At 38.2% G+C, this 16332-nt stretch overlaps 1 protein-coding gene across 1 annotated transcript in view; it reads right to left on the reverse strand.

Moving 5' to 3' along the window:
• Positions 1 to 16102, reverse strand: part of LOC308666785 (cytosolic phospholipase A2 epsilon-like) — a gene marked incomplete at both ends in the record, with an annotated part of 55777 nt that extends 39675 nt beyond the window's left edge. The window contains 4 exons of the mRNA XM_081325712.1: positions 2759 to 2895; positions 8104 to 8176; positions 15677 to 15709; positions 16076 to 16102. Coding sequence (XP_081181838.1) covers positions 2759 to 2895; positions 8104 to 8176; positions 15677 to 15709; positions 16076 to 16102 — 270 coding nt within the window. The remainder of the gene's footprint in view (positions 1 to 2758; positions 2896 to 8103; positions 8177 to 15676; positions 15710 to 16075) is intronic.
• Between the last annotated feature and the right edge of the window lie 230 nt (positions 16103 to 16332).

Genomic DNA, 16332 nt, shown 5'->3' on the forward strand with positions numbered 1-16332 from the left:
ACACCTTAATACAAAATTCTATAAAAACTAAAGCAAATACAGTTCAATGATAAAAAATCAAAGGCAGTGATAGTAGAATCTGATTGAACATAATCTTAAACTCAAAGGCACTACATGTTTTTTTCCCCAATTCAGCCTAAAATTCTTTTCTAATTCATCAGCTAAATGATCCTCAAACCCTCTACTTGCAAGAATTTCTTTTATATCCATTCATAGCGAATGTTAAAAAACGTGCAGCGGCATTACATTCTCACCATCAATTTCTTGTCTTGTATATCTAGAACATTAATGTACAAGACAAGAATGTTACAATCAGCCTAAATATCAAACCAGCTGCGTAATAACACCTATTATTTACTGAAATTTTGGATCATTACCTATGTAAGGCCTGGACAGAAAACAAATACTGATTCTCTGCAATCATAAAATATTGCTTAAATTTACTCATTTGACATAACACAAATTAAATATACATGCTAAGTACCAGCACATATTAGCTAGCAATATATATTCTTTGACACACATATTATCACATACTGGGGGGTTTTATCCCCTCAAAAACAACTTTGGTGACTGATTTGTCTGCTTTAAGAATCAATACATCATAAGGAATCACTCTGTGAGAGAGATTTGTGGTTTCTAAATTTGATGTATTAAAAAAAATGAATTTACCCAGTAGTCTACACCAAGAACAGCGTAGGGCTGTAAGGACCTTAATCTACCTATGAACTCACTACCCTTAAGAATATTTACTTGTAATCTTTGCAAGCCTCTTGGAAGGGATGACAATGAAGATGTATTTATTTATTTATTCAATTTATTTATTCAATTTCTATGGCTGCCCAGCTCAACCAAGTAGTTCAAGGTGGTGAGGAGGATGGTGATGGTTTTATTATTATTTGGCAGATATTTGGAATGATGCGTGTATATTGCTTTATCCAGTTGTATTATCTGGATTAAATTTTATAAATCATCTTCTTAATAGTGTAACTGAGATGGAGCTTGAAATAAGAAAGAGTCAAGTTCAACTCAAGGGACTTTATAAATAATGCATAACTGATTTTCCTCCGCCTTCTTTGGAGATGTTTATTTGACTTCCCATTCCAACGTCCAACACTAGCATTCCCTGAAGGCCTCCTATTCAAATGCTACCCAAGGCTTGCCCTGTCATTTCAGGTGAAATTATTGCAGACATCTAGAAATTATAATAATGAGCAAATAAGAATTTCAATTATTTAGCTGAGCATTGCAGAAATGGTACACAGGGCCATGACAGTTTCTCTCTGTGTATTAATAATCAATAATCCAGATTAACTGCATACAAATTGATCTGTACTCCATCCTAGTCTCTCTCTGTCGGATGTCTCGTGCCTGCTTCAAGTGTAGATCCAATTATTTAATATATTTTAATTTATTTATTTTTATCCCACCTGTGTTATATTTTATAAATAACTCAAGGCAGCGAATATACCTAATACTACTTCCTCCCATTTGCCTCACAACAACAATCTGTGAGGTGCATTGGGCTGAGAGATAGAGCAACTGGCCCAAAGACACCCAGCTGGCTTTCATGACTAAAGCAAAAGTAGAACCAGTGGTGGGATTCATCTGGTTCGCACCACTTTGGCAGAAACGGTAGCTAATTTTTTGTTGCCCAGGCCCAGAATGGACTTCCGGAATGGCATCCACACAGAGAACCGGTCGTTTATATATTTGAATCCCACTACTAAGGAGAAATCATATTCTTGTGTTTATTCCTTGTAAAAATAATTTTATTAAAAGTTTTAAAACAAAGATTCAAAGATAAATCAAAAAGAATGCTAAAAGTGCAAGAAAGAAAAAAAGAAAAAGATACAAAGAAGTGGCTTCTGATTTTCTTGTCTGTAGTATAAGTATAATTATAAATTTATCGCTTTCTCTAAATTTACATCATGATTTATCTTTTTTCTATAATCTATCCTGTCTAATCATTAAAATCATAAATCATATGTTCATTTTTTTTCTTTTACACCAAATGTCCCTAAGTCCTTTTCCGACAGTCAAAACTTTACATAGATAATTGTTTTTCTCTAATCAAAGAAGTCAATTTGGCAAGCTCAGCAAATTCTATAATCTTCACCATCCATTCCTCTGTTATACATATTACCAAATTTGGTATTATGCCAAAATATCCCCAAACATATTAAATACTGTATCAGAAGGAGTCTGGCAGCATTTTTTGACTAACAAATATCATTTGTTAAATTTGTAGCAATTAAAACTATCAGCAAAGAGTAATAATTTATTTATTACTAGTTGTGTTTATCCATAGATCCTCAAACATGCTACATATCAGAAGCTCATAAAAGCTTATGCTTTTTAATAAACTTTGTTAGTCAGAAAAAGTGCTATCAGACTTAGTTTTGTTGCTACCACAGATTTACACAGGTTTTCTCCTACAAACATATTACACCTCTGTTCCATCGCAATAATTGATAACCATCTCATGTTCAGCCATTATATAATTCATGCTAGGATTTGGGACAGGGATTTTAAACAAGATTTTCTCTTGCTAAAGAATTTTGTACTTCTGCAAATTTTGGGGAATCTCCCCAAACTTAATGACATTTTACCACTGTTCATCAATGCTTCCATCTTCATTAGATGTTTTCATCTAATTTTTCACACTAGAAAAATTGGTCTGAGAGAGAAAGAGAGAGAGAGTAAAACCTGTCCAAATGTTCATATTTATGGCAAAAAGAAGAATACATAATCTTACTTTTACACGGCTGTCGATCCTATAGGTGAAAGCTTGATTCCACTCGGGATTTTTTGAATTGGGAACAGTTTCAGTCTTAACTATTTCACTTGAAGCAGTTGGTAGTGAAAGAGATACATAGCAATCAGATTCTGTAACTATAGAATAAGAATGAAAAATTGTGACAGGCAATCCTTTAAAACCAAAACAATTTACAGGGGTGTCAAATTGCCAGCCCATGGGCTGGATGTGTCACGCCAAAACCGCACCCACCCCATTGCCGGCAATGGGGAAAAAAGTCGTGATATGTCACGACATGTCATGTGACATCACAAGTTTGACACCTGTGAATTAGAACATGAATTGTATTATGTGTATAACAGTCAGTCATAAACTGCAGAAGGCATAAGTGTAGAAAATGTTTTCTACAAATTCAGATGAAGGGAGAACAGAAAGTCTGTGGGGCGACAGAAGACTTATTAAATGTTTATTGATTCAACTGCAGTACATCTAGTTTCCATATCACAGTCATTACAACAGAAGACAATAGTTCTGGTTTCTTCAAGCATAAGATCAAACCATCCCATCAGGCATGACCCCTATAGTCCAGCACCTGCACTAATTTAGTTTGCAATACCACACCAGGAAGAGTAATTACTCAAGCTCAGCAAATTGCTATCTCCTTGCTTGCATCAGCAGCTAAGTTAAAAAGAAGGAGTGGTGCACTTTTCAAATGAATGAAGTCACGATGAAGTAGTTCAAAATAGTCAAGCCTCTCTGTACACTGCCACAAAATCTCCCTTTGCAAACCCATCACCCTAAATCATTAGAATTAATCGGTAATTCAATTTCTATTGGCTATATTTTGTTTAGCAGTGATAGGTTAAGCCCGGTAAAAGGTTTTCCTCTCTCCACCTCCCTCCTCACAGTTAATCTTAGCAAACACAGTAGCCAAAGCCCAACCAAGACGTCTAACAATGATGCAAGGGTGACAATTAAATTTTATTTCAGCATAATTTGTCCATATTTGAGAAGAATGGGATAACTGGGGATATGCAGTACATCTTTCCAAACTGTTTGAAGCTAAAAAAAATTGCAGTGTCCTGCGTGAGTAACAAATTGCAATACTGCATGTTGTTTCAAGAACTTTGAAGTGTCTCAAGCTTGAGAGGCCATGATTCCAGATCTGCTTCCCCAATTCAAAGCACTGTTTTGATAGGATATGTTTGCAAAGTTTTGAGCTTGATACAATTCAAAATGAAACATCTACAGACACGATAGGATTACCTAGGGAGCTCGTAGCAGCATAGATGGCACCCACATGTCTGCCTTCCAATTCTTCCCTCTCTCCAATATCTACTGCTTGAGATAGATAGACAGCTCTCTCACTCTGCCAAGTGCTATGACCATATGCTGATGTATAATATCATCCTTTCACTTGGAAAAGGAGGACCACGGAAGGGAGAAAACAAAAGCCTAGTTTGGGCATTATTAGATATAGATAGATGAGAGATGAGAGAGAGAAATTTATTGGTCACCCATCTTGCCACAGGGCAACTCTGAGCAGCAAATCAATAATACCCACTCAAACACTAACTAATGTAATTCACCAGAGTAGAGTATACACACTCACACATTTTTAATGTAAAAAACATCTTACAAACTGTTACTGAAGGACAGTATAGATATTATTACACAATGGCTATAATATAGCATGATTGATTTCTCAGTGTCCAGCAATGGATTAAATTATACAATTGTTCAATACCATTTGTAATATTTTGAGGAAGGCAGTGGATTTCAGAATATATTGTATCTTCTTACTATTTGGTACCTTCCAGAAGATAGATAGAAGGTCCAAGGGAAGTCATGATGTGAAAGAAATTTGTCTTTCTGCTAGAATTTGGATTTTGTGAATTTGTCTCTTTTCTCATTAAAAAAGTAAACACATAGTTTTGGGGTTTTGTCCCTTGCCTATTATTCCTCAGTAACCTTTTCTCATGGAACAACCAACCTAGTGATCTTTTCCTTCAGTCAATTCATTCACTTTCATGTGCGGACAACACAAACTGAGATGTTTGATTTGTTTGGCTATATTTTAATTCTGTAGCTACACTTTCTCCCCCTCCTTTTTTTTGTTTTTTGTTTTTGAATTTTCCTCCCTTTGGGGGGGTGGAACCTCAGCGAATTACTATAGCTGGAACCAGTGTCATAATGGCCAAGGTCTGGGGAGTTGCCTGTTGTGATTCAGGGTCAGCCTGTGGGTTCGGGAGTTGGGTCGGACGACTCAGAGGAGGAGGAGCGGGGTGTTGAAGAGCTTGCTGAGGGGATTGGACAGCTTGATGAGAGCCCCCAGCAAGGCCCCTCTCATCTGGTCACGATGCAGACCCAGCTGTGTGAGCCTGACAGCGTGGATGAAGATGACCCACAGCTGGCCCTGTTCAAGGACGCCCGATGCAGGAGGCAGTCAGTCAGGAGTAAACAGAGGAAGGCAATGGGGCACCTCGGAAGGAGGCACAGAGAGACAAAGCCCTGAACTGTATTTAAGGGGAATGTGTGGGAGGGCTGGTTTGCTGAAGGCAACCGCTTGGATTGTTCCTGCTTCTTAGCTCGTGTTTTATGGTTGGTGTCTTGTCTTGCTCTTGTTTTATGTGAATAAATTTGGCAGGCTTTATTCCAGCCTCTTGCCGTTTGTAAAGGGGTCATCCCTGCTTTTGCTGCAGGGCCGGTAGCAGGCTGGTAGAGAACATTGCCATCCTCCTCTGTTCTCCCTTTGCACCTTCCACTGGACGTATGAGAAAATGAAAACAAAATGGCCATAAATAGAGAATGATTTATGTTATTCATATCTGCATAACACAGGCTTTTCTCCCCTATCTTCTTGAAGCATGTAGTATAAACAGGGCCATGGGTTTCCTCATAAGTATATTGTTTTAAGCCTCTTCAGAGTCTGACATCTTAATGAAAGTAATACTGCCCAGAGTCGACTTTTGCATATTCAGATAATATTTGCTGTAGCTACTGAAAGAGGAGCAGCAGGAGCAGCCCTTCATATCTCATTCCACACCAGAAATATCTGGGCCAGAAATCAAAAAGGCCAGAAATCTCTCATAAAATAACCCATGTTTACCAGTTATGTATATGAAATGTAAATATAAGCAGCTAGATAATCTTTTTTAATCCTGCCTAGTTGCAGGATTATAGTAGTTGTTGTCTAATAATCAGAAGATAGAATAAGTTGCAATAAGTAGCATCACCCTGACAAAATATGCTGCTTTATATCCACAAGTAGGGCATGAGAATAGCATCTCCTGCAGCATTCATATTATTCCCTGTAAAAACAAAGGTACTTGTATTCTTTTCTTTAATCAAAACAGTCAACTTAGCCACCTCTGTCAGCTCCATCAGCTTCTGTAGCCCAGCATTCATATTTTCTAACAACTGGTATTTAGACACATTCTATCTCTAAATTTTGGAGCCATTTGTAGACTTACTGACCATGCATTTCCCATGCTCCCTCTAAAAGGGATGGCCATAACTGTAACATGCGGAAATGAATTCCATAACTTTGCCATATTTTTCCCCTTGATCTGCTTCAAATCTTTCACTCCTTGGCTTATGCATTGACTTGAGGTTCTATTGTTCCCTAAAAATCTACAAATACTGTAACTCGTCTTACTAGGAGGCTTGTGGGCATTACAGTTTTCTGTATTTACTTGTCTTGCCAAGACTCACTAGATGTAGTCCTAAAAGCTTTCCTCAACCAGGTACTCATTAAATCTGTGTAATCTAAATAATTTGCATGTGAGGATGTTTATTGAAAGGCTGTCACAAAGAAGGGGACAACCTATTCTCCAAACCACCTAAGGGCTTGGTGGAAACTTATCAAAGAGAGAATCAACCTAGAACTAAGGAGAAATTTCCTGACAGTGAGAATAATTACTCAGTGGAACAACTTGCCTCCAGAACTTTGAGCGCTCCAACACTGGAGGTTTTTAAGAGATTGGACAGTCATTTGTCCAGAATGGTATAGGCTAGGGGTGTCAAACTCGTTGCGTCACATGACTTGTCACGACGTATCACGACTTTTTCCCCCTTGCTGGAGCGGGGGTGGGAATGGCTTCTGAGTGATGCATCCAGCCCGCAGGCCAACAGTTTGACACCCCTGGTATAGGCTCTTCTCCTTGGGCAGGAGGTTGCACTATATCACTTCCAAGATCCCTTCCAACTCTGTTTATTCTGTATTCTGCTGACTCTATTGTCAGTTCAGTTTACTCAAGTCCAGAACAGTAACAAACATTGGAAGAGAAAATACTACTTTCATTCATCTTCCATTTTCAGTTTGTTTAAAATAATTAGTCAGTTCTTTTAGCTTGTGCCAATAACTAATTCTGTGATTAATATACTTTCATTTGGTATTTTATTTCATTTTAAAATGGGGTTGTTATAGATCAGGCATCCAAGTTTATTCACTTATTTAGATGGCTACCCAAATTGCAATAGTGAGTTCTGAGCAGGTAACACAGCATGAAAACTCAAAATACAAAGCAAACAACAATTCAGTACAAAGGAACTTTCAAAATATGAGTAAGGATTGACTCTCCAAGAAATATCTTTCCATCTATTCTACAGAATGTCCAACCCAACTGTCCTGTCCCCAGTGCAAGCCTTTGAAGCAGAAATGGATCTACACCTATGTCCCCAGTGCTTGCATTTTCCACAATCAACTTAGCAAACTCAATATAGATATACTTTCTGAAAGCAATTATCCTTTGCTTTGATTCCCTACCCCACTACATTCTGCCTGACCTATGCTGTTTTTGTGTAGCTCTTCCCCATACATGCACTAAACTGCATAAACAACTTGTAGATTATGGAGTCTGATTTGAAAGAAATCAATCAAGAATTTATTTTAAAAAGGCTTTCCATAACTAAGAAGGTGACAGAGAGGATTTGTAAGTGGTATGAGAGAAGCATAAAGTGAACACCATAGAGAAAGCAAGATCATGGCTTCTGGTCATTTAATGTGAGTGATTCCTAGACCAAATGATTATAGCACAAGGTGATAGTTTTAGAGAGAAAAAGAGAAGGGATTTGCTCCCTTCTCTTACCCTCTTGCATCTTCAATAAATTACTTGTGACTGAACACTGCCTTCAACAGAAAAAAGAGTTGCTCATTACAACTACACACATGTTGAATATTATGTGGCAGCTACTGTATAAAGAAATTATACTATGAATTGTGTTTTCTGCTTTCCTCCATAAAGTTTAGGTATCCTCATCAATGTAATTTATGTGTACTGTGCACTGACAGGAAATGGTTTATCTAGAGTTATGGGGGTTCCAGGAACCACAGAGATACTTACGTATGTCTGCCTTCTGTATATTTCTGGCTCTCATTATTCGAACTGTAAGGAGTCTGAATGGAGTTTCTTCCCTCTGTTAATAAAATAACAACACATAAACATCAGCAATGTTGTGATTAGATTTGGAGATATGGAGAACTATGAATGGGACAGAGAAGAAACAGTACGTAGGCTTCAGGTTTAGAGGGGTAAAAGTCTTCCCAAGTGCATAACACTAGACACGAGGCACTCCTCAATAATGTATTAAGCCAAAGGTATCCTTTTCAAAGATCGCATTTCAATATGTGGGGGAGTTTAAGGAGTTGCTGCATGCCCTCTCCAGGTAAGGTAAGACCCTATAAAATCTGTGTCAGAGCAATACATTGAAAATGTCTCTGAGATTGATCCAGGTTGCTTGGACTGTTTTTATATTTATTTGGGTGTGTAGATGGCCTAAGCACAGGCCCTTTTCATTTGTCGGACACAGTTCGCAGAGAACCACTAGCCAATCAGCACTCAGCCTTTCTGGCCAAGAATTCCTCAAGCAGATCAGTAGCAGAGTGCCTGGTCCTGCTGCCCCAGCAAGTCTAAATCATTATCCCTGTCCCCATTTCACTAAAATAAAAAGGGAATCAATTGCTAGCATTTCCCTATGTTCTATGCTCTGCCTTTCAGACTCCTTGTGTGGCTTGTGCTGCCAACTCTTCAGCACCATGCTAAGTAGGGAAGGGGTGAGCTAAAATCCATCCAATAAGCACACAGGCCACCTTCTTAAGTGTTCACTGCTTTAAAGATGCATTTTCCTGTCCATGAACATAGCAGACCAGCAGGATTATATTTCAAAATTGCTTGCAGCTGAATCTCCCTGATTAAAATAATGTATTGTTTGATAAGGGGGTTCATCTTGCTGAGATTATTAGGATTGCATTTACATCCGGAAAAATCTCCTAATGAGCTATTGCTATTATATATTACTTTTTCCATTGGTAACATTGCCATCTGTTCCTAAATACAATAATAGCAAGATAGTTATTATTTCTTTGTTAACAAGGTTTATAAGGCTGCCCAGTTCAAATAATGTGATTCTGGTTAGTGTAGTAGAGCATTTTAAAAAAATAATCAACTCCCCTCCACACACTATATAACACAAAATATGTACAATATATACATATAAAAGACATAATGGTGATGAAGGAATATAGCAGAATAACCGAAAGAGTTCTCAGTCCCAATTGTCCCCTAATGCCTGGGGTAAGAGCCAGGCATCTTAACAATTTTCCTAAAAGTGATGTAATTTCATGGTATAAGCTCTGTCTCTCCTTAAACTTGTTTTATGGGTACACACAAAGACTTCAGGGGCAGTGTTTGCCTTATGACATCATAAAACATATTTTGTAACTTGCATCCCACAGCCTCCATGAAGATGCCTGCACGTCATCAAATTGTATCTGCTTGAGATATGCAGTAATGGGATTTCTATCCAAAAAACCCCTCCCCCCCAAAACATAGAAAACTACTAGCAAAACTGCAATTTGAACATTCAGCCAAAAGACCCAGACATGGAGTTGGACTAGAGGGAGACATATAAATATGAATATTATTAGATATTCTTGGTAGTGCTACATAATAGAAACCATCAGAGAGTGGTCCTCACATGCAAAAGAGAGTGTGCATATGACCACACCCAGCATTCACATAGTATTTACACCAGAATGCCAACTATCTCTTTAGGTGTTTGTGCATGACAATGATCAGCAAATAGTTTCATCAGTTACGATCATCTTATATACAAGGAGATATCCTTTCTCCTGCTTTTCCAATGGTCTGTTTAATATGAACATGTATATAGAATCCTTCATCATCCCAAAATCAGGGACATTAATTGCTCATTTTGAAATATTATTGATCTATGAGCCCAAAAATAATTCTGCCAGCAGCAAACCCACAGCAACAACTATTAGGACAAAAATGGCAATATTTCCAGGACAAATGCTAACCCCTACAGATGCAAAACAGCCACAGTTCTATTCTGATTTCCCTTGGATTGAAGTATGCAAAGCAATCTGTACAAAATAAATTGTTTGCCATCCTGTGGGCTAGAGGTTAATTTGACGAACTTGCTATGCAGTACCAAGCCTGGCCAAGTGCCCTGGTCTTGTGAAATCAGTATGGTAGTGATTATAGCAAAACACATCCTGAATATTAGGAAACTGGGGCTGGACCAGGATATGATGAGACATCACATCAAATGATTCCATTCTGAACTCACAAGGTGAAATTAGCATTCCCCAACCGACTCGTGGGGAAAGCCAAATATATGAAAATTACTGTATGAATCAGCTTCTATGTCAAGTTGTATCACATTGCTTATGTATGGCTACCAATAGTACTAAATGTGCCAGGAGGAAGAGAGACTTTTGGTGACTGAACAATCAAGTACGTAGTGGAGTAAATTCTTCCCACAAAGAGATGGAAGGAAACAAAATATGGAGACAAGAGCATGGTAGAGATCAAACATAACAAAATGGTTTTTGGACATGCTCCTTGCCACTGAATCTGGAAGTAAATAAACCATTAATCAGTAATTCAGTGGTTATTGGTTAAGGTAATTTTATTATTCAAATATTACAGTTTTTTGTTTTTAAAAAAGAGAAAAATAGTAATTAAAATTTCTGCCCTTCCATTTCAACTACTCACAAAATGACCTGGCACATACATTACTCTAACCCAGGGGTGTCAAACTGCCAGCCTGTGGGTCAGATGCGTCATGGCGAAACCACGCCCACCCCATTGCCGGCAATGGGGAAAAAGTAACAATACGTCACAACACATCACGTGACATTGCAAGTTTGACACCCCTGCTCTAACCCATGATTTGCTTAACAGTGCTTTGTTGATTAAACTACAAGTAGATAAATACTTCCATCATGTTAAGGCATGGTTTATAAGCCATATTGGGTGGTAATCACACCTACAATAAGTGATAATGATTAGTAAGACTAAAACAAACTTGAATAAACTGTGCCATGGCTTAATGTGTATGAACTCAGTCAGAGAAAGAATACTTCAAAAAATTCACAGAAACTGCTCAGAGAACATATCAAAGCTATTTATAGTCTCCCAAACCAAATCAACAAATAGCAAAACAGTTTAGACTAGCCTATATGTAATTTATTTTGTTTAAAACACTAGAGCACACCACTCACAGTGATTTAACAACATATTGTCCACCCTTCTGTTATGGTTATTTTACATCAAGTACAACATTTATCAAAAATCCAGTTTGAAAGACCAAAACTATTTCCTGTCTGGGGTCTCTTCATTGCATCATCCAGCCTCTAATGTAATCTGTCCACGCTATTGTAATTTTGCCACAGTAATCACCCTAAAAGATGCTATATGTTGCCAATGGGGTAAATGATATCCCAAAGAAATGGGGAAAAATAGAAGATTTAAAATGAAAATGAGAATGATGACTTTTTGGCTATTATATTTCAGCTACAAGTTACTGGCTATAATGTAATCAAAGTTAAGTCCAAGATTAAGAAATGAAAATATTTGTTTAATTAACTTCAATAATGCTTAATGCTAAAAGAGGAGGATTATCTGCTTCTGGTTTCAGAAAACACATTACCATCTGTTGAAAATTTAAAACCATATTATAAAATGAGGAAATTAAAACAATTATCAACTTATTTTAACCAACCAACCTCATCCTCTGGAAAACAACAGATTGAAAAAGGGGATTCACTAACATTAATTCAGCTTTAAAATCCGGTAATTAAAAGTATAAAAAGGAAAACAGCATGCCTTATACTACAGATTGAAATTTAAAAAGGAGTGGAATTAATTATATAACCAGCAAGCTAGACATAAAGCAAATTGAAGAGATTCAATCAGCACATATAAAATTCACCAGTCTTTCTAATCTGGTGTTCCCTGTATGTTTCTGTCTGCAACTGCCATCATCTCAAGATAGAATGGCTATTACAAAGAAATGAACAGAAAAATAAATAAGTGCAATCAATGTCATTACATCTTCTCTCAGAGATGTCCACAGGATGTGATAAAAAAGTCAAGATGATGGCCACAGTTATAATATAGAAGACACACACTGTTTATTATGTTTGTCACATGTGCTTTTTTTAACCACACCTTGTATATGCCTCTATTTTCTCTTCTTGCTGAATGCAAATCATGACCTTGACTCATCAAATAACAAAACAAAGGTGCCAAGTCAAATGGAATGACAGCCTGGAAAAGGATTTAAACGGGAAACTTCATTATCATCTAATTAGACTACAAATTTATGAAAGTCATGACCAGGTTCGTTAAACTGAAAAAAAAGTATATTCCCCCAAAATAATCTTCTGAAGTGAAAGATACAGAAATGGTTTGTTGGGCAGTGCCAAGAAAGTACATTTTCTCAAGAAGCTAAATTTATCAGCATGCAATATATGATCCAGAACTTGCTTGGAAGCAGAAGACAAAGTTGTATTGCTCTATTTATTCCAATGAGATTTCCATAGTAAATAAATTTATATCCAAACATTTATAACATTTATAACATCTTACAGCAGCACCAAGGGTGACAAAACAAAGCCTGTAAATCTGTATCAATTATATATGTGGAAATGACTTTTCTCTGTTTTTAAACAGCTTTGTGACAGAACAACATTCAACAAATATAATTTTCCTAGCATGTCATAGGGAATGTATATACAGATATAAAAGTCTGTGATGCAATCCTGGGTGCATCTAACGTTTAATTCAAAGGGAAATGTTCATTGCCAGATATGTTGAGGATCATGCCCTCAAATATCATGTTGGGTATTTAAGCCTGGGAATTATAGCCTGGGACTATAAGACACAACCTCTATGAATTTCCAGTTTAGCTGCTTTGCAAAATCCCATTAGGAAATGAAATGATGGTTCAAGCAAAATTAAATGGGAGAACTATTAACCAGTTGTTTAATTCAATATATGACCATGTAGCAGGTGCTTTCAGCTGGCACCAGCAAAAACTCCAACATGGACAAAGCAAAATAAGTCAAGGAATGTTCCAAGGACATAAAATTCTGACTTTCAAGGGAAACAAGCAGAAAAGATAAAAATTAAGTACTTGGCACTCTAATAGAAACACAGAATACTGCAGTGCACTTGAGTGTGCTTGCTGTCTCTTCACTCCATCTGGGTGACTGAGTGGCAATGTGCCACTCTGTTATGGTTTAACATTGCAGGTGAGCACAGAGTTAGTGCTAATTGGAATTTGGATGTATGGACACTTGTGAATTTCAGTATGTCAGATATGTCAAATATGGCAGATTCTTACAAATAGTAGGCACTGATATTTACTGTCCACATAAAGCAAAATGACACTATCAAATGAAGTTACTGAAAATGGAAGGAGGATGAAGAATTAGATAACACATATTCATGTTAACTGACCAACACAACATGCTAACAAAACTTGCCTATGTTCTTCTTATTCTTTAATGCAGGGTCCATGGACCAGTACCGGGCCCTGGCATGCCAGCAACTGGGCTGCACAAACAAGCAAAGCCCCATTCATGAGATGCAGGCAGCATACAAAACCATGCACCCACCAGTCCACAGAAAAACCTCTCTACACGGAATCGATCCCTGGTGCCCAAAAGGTTGGGGACCTCTGCTTTAATGGTTTTATTACTTTATTGCTATTTCGGTCCACGGTATGTGCTATTTATATAAAACTATGTAAATGTTTTTCTCCCTATAATAACGGTAAATTTGAGTGGATATATTTTCAAAGGTGTATCTCAAGATTTCAAAACAGTTCGGGCATCATCCATACAGTTCTACACCACATTCTGCACCTGTGCACCAAACCCTTTATCTGAAAATGGAGAGGCGAAGAGGTGGGATATGTGCATAAATACAATGAAGCGTACATTGTGCCTCAAAGATACAAATACTCACATGTCCATGGAATAAGCCAAGAATAAGAGAATGAGAAAAAGTATATAAAGAGGGGGATGAAAATCACCTCTAAATAAAAGAAAAATGAAATAAAAAGAAGAAAGGAGCTTGTAAGGCAGCAGTCTCCAACCTTTCCAGGTCGATGGACTGGCAGAGGTGGCAACAATGGCAGTGGCAGGGGAAAGAGGGGATGTACATGCACTCACCCACCACTTCCTCGGTCCAGTTTCAAATGGGCTGCGGCCCGGCACTGGGCCATAGACCGGGAGTCAGGGACCCCTGTTGTAAGACATATGCTACTGCTATAAACAGTAATAATTTATAAATCAGCCTACTTTGGGCTAGTGGCTCATGATCTGAAAGGGTTATGAGACCCTATTCACCCATCTACTGTATTCTCCTGAACTCCTAACCAAAAAATGGGACTAAAAATTTCAACTCTACCTACTTTAGAGCATCTGAGAATTTCAAAAGATTGGTAGAAATTTCAAAATAATCTTACTATTGTTGTGATTTTGTTATAGCTGCTGCTTTTACTGCTGTTTCTGAATTTCATGGTTCTGCGCCACTCTGTTCTCTTCCTGCCTATGTGTGCTTCCTGATCTGAAGAAGATCAGAGGGAGGAGTTTCTTCACAACTTCTAGCCTTGAGCTTTAATGGATGTTTGTGAAGATGTCAATTGTTCAGTGAAAGATAGGTCACATCCACAGGACCCACTGTCCTCTATATCAGGGCTTTTCAACCAGTGGTACGGGTACCACCTATGGTACATTGGCACCTGGCAGGTGGTACGCAACCATCCTAGAAAAGTGGTAGCAGGGGAGGGGAATGAGATGAACTGGTGGCAGCACCACACAAGCCTGAGTGAGAGATGGCTGGAGCTGCAGGGCTGTCAGGGCTCAGTGGAAGCGCCAGGGTCAGCGCTAAGCTCCAGCTGGAGCTTGGTGCTGATCCTGGTGCTTCTGCTAAGCCATGAAGAAGCACCAATCAGCTGGAAAGCGGCACTGATCCTGGTGCTTCTGCTGAGCCAGAAGAAGCACCGATCAGCTGGAATGTTGCAGCATCTCCAGGGTCTTGTGATTTACATTCAGGTGCTTGGCAACTGATTCATATTTATGATAGTCACAGTGTCCCAGGGTCATGTGAAAACCTGCTGCAACCACCCAGCAGAGGGGGGGAATAAAAACCACCACCCCACCCCACCCCTGCTGCCAATCCTCAACAGAAATGCTCACAACAATGAAAACCTCGGACAGGAGGAAGAGCGCCACCGGGAGGGCAGGCAGGTGTCTTGCTTGGCTGTGGCTTGTGGGGCACTTTTTTCAGTGCCATTGTAACTTTGAACAGTCACTAACTGAACTGTTGTAAGTCGAGGACTACCTGTACTTCATCACTTTTTTCCTTTTTTTGGTCATCATGTTTTTGACACCTTGCTAGGCGACTGGTGGTACTCGGATATTGCCATATCCTAAAAGTGGTACAATGAGTGAAAAGGTTGAAAAGCCGTGCTCTATATAAACACAAAAATCCATGCCTTTCAAAGAAATTTCCTTTTTTCCAAAGCATTTTTCTCTCAAATTAAATGAGAATAACTGCAAAATATTTTCAACTCAGCAGTCATCCATTTTGTACATACCTTTTCTGGCTCTTCTCGATGGTTGACTACTCCCTAAAGAAAAACCAAGATACATGTATTTAAAACACTAATTTCAAATACTCCTTTGATATTTTTCAAGTACTTACATATAAGTACCAAAATTTTCCCATTAATATTGCTTGGGGGAGGCCATCACTGGAAGTTTTTAAGAAGAGATTCGACAGCCATTTGTCTGGAATACTATAGGGAGTCCTGCTTGAGCAGGAGGTTGGATTAGATGATCTCCAAAGTCCCTTCCAACTCTATTGTTCTGTATTGTGTATGTAGGGATTTCTATTTATTCTATCTGACTTTTCAATGGGGAAAAAGCATAAATATATTATATAACGTCTCTAAAACAGTAGAGACAAAAGCAAATCTCTAAAAAGATTTTCTTACCTCAAATGAACTGTAATTTGCTCCCATGGTAGTATCAGTAGCATATAATTCACTCCAGGAGCTGGGAATGGGAAACAGTGATAGAACCTACAACTGACAGTCTCCTGACTGAAGGAGACAAGAAGGTGTTTAAAAACATGATTCATGACCACACCCCTCTCTGAATTCCAGAAACATACCGTAGTTCCCTCCCTCTTTTCCTTAGCCTTTTGAAGTAATCATCTTGGTTAATTTGAGGCTAGAGTGCTGCCACATAG

The sequence above is a fragment of the Vipera berus genome (genome assembly GCF_964194415.1).
Source record: "Vipera berus genome assembly, chromosome: 1".
Taxonomy (NCBI): domain Eukaryota; kingdom Metazoa; phylum Chordata; class Lepidosauria; order Squamata; family Viperidae; genus Vipera; species Vipera berus.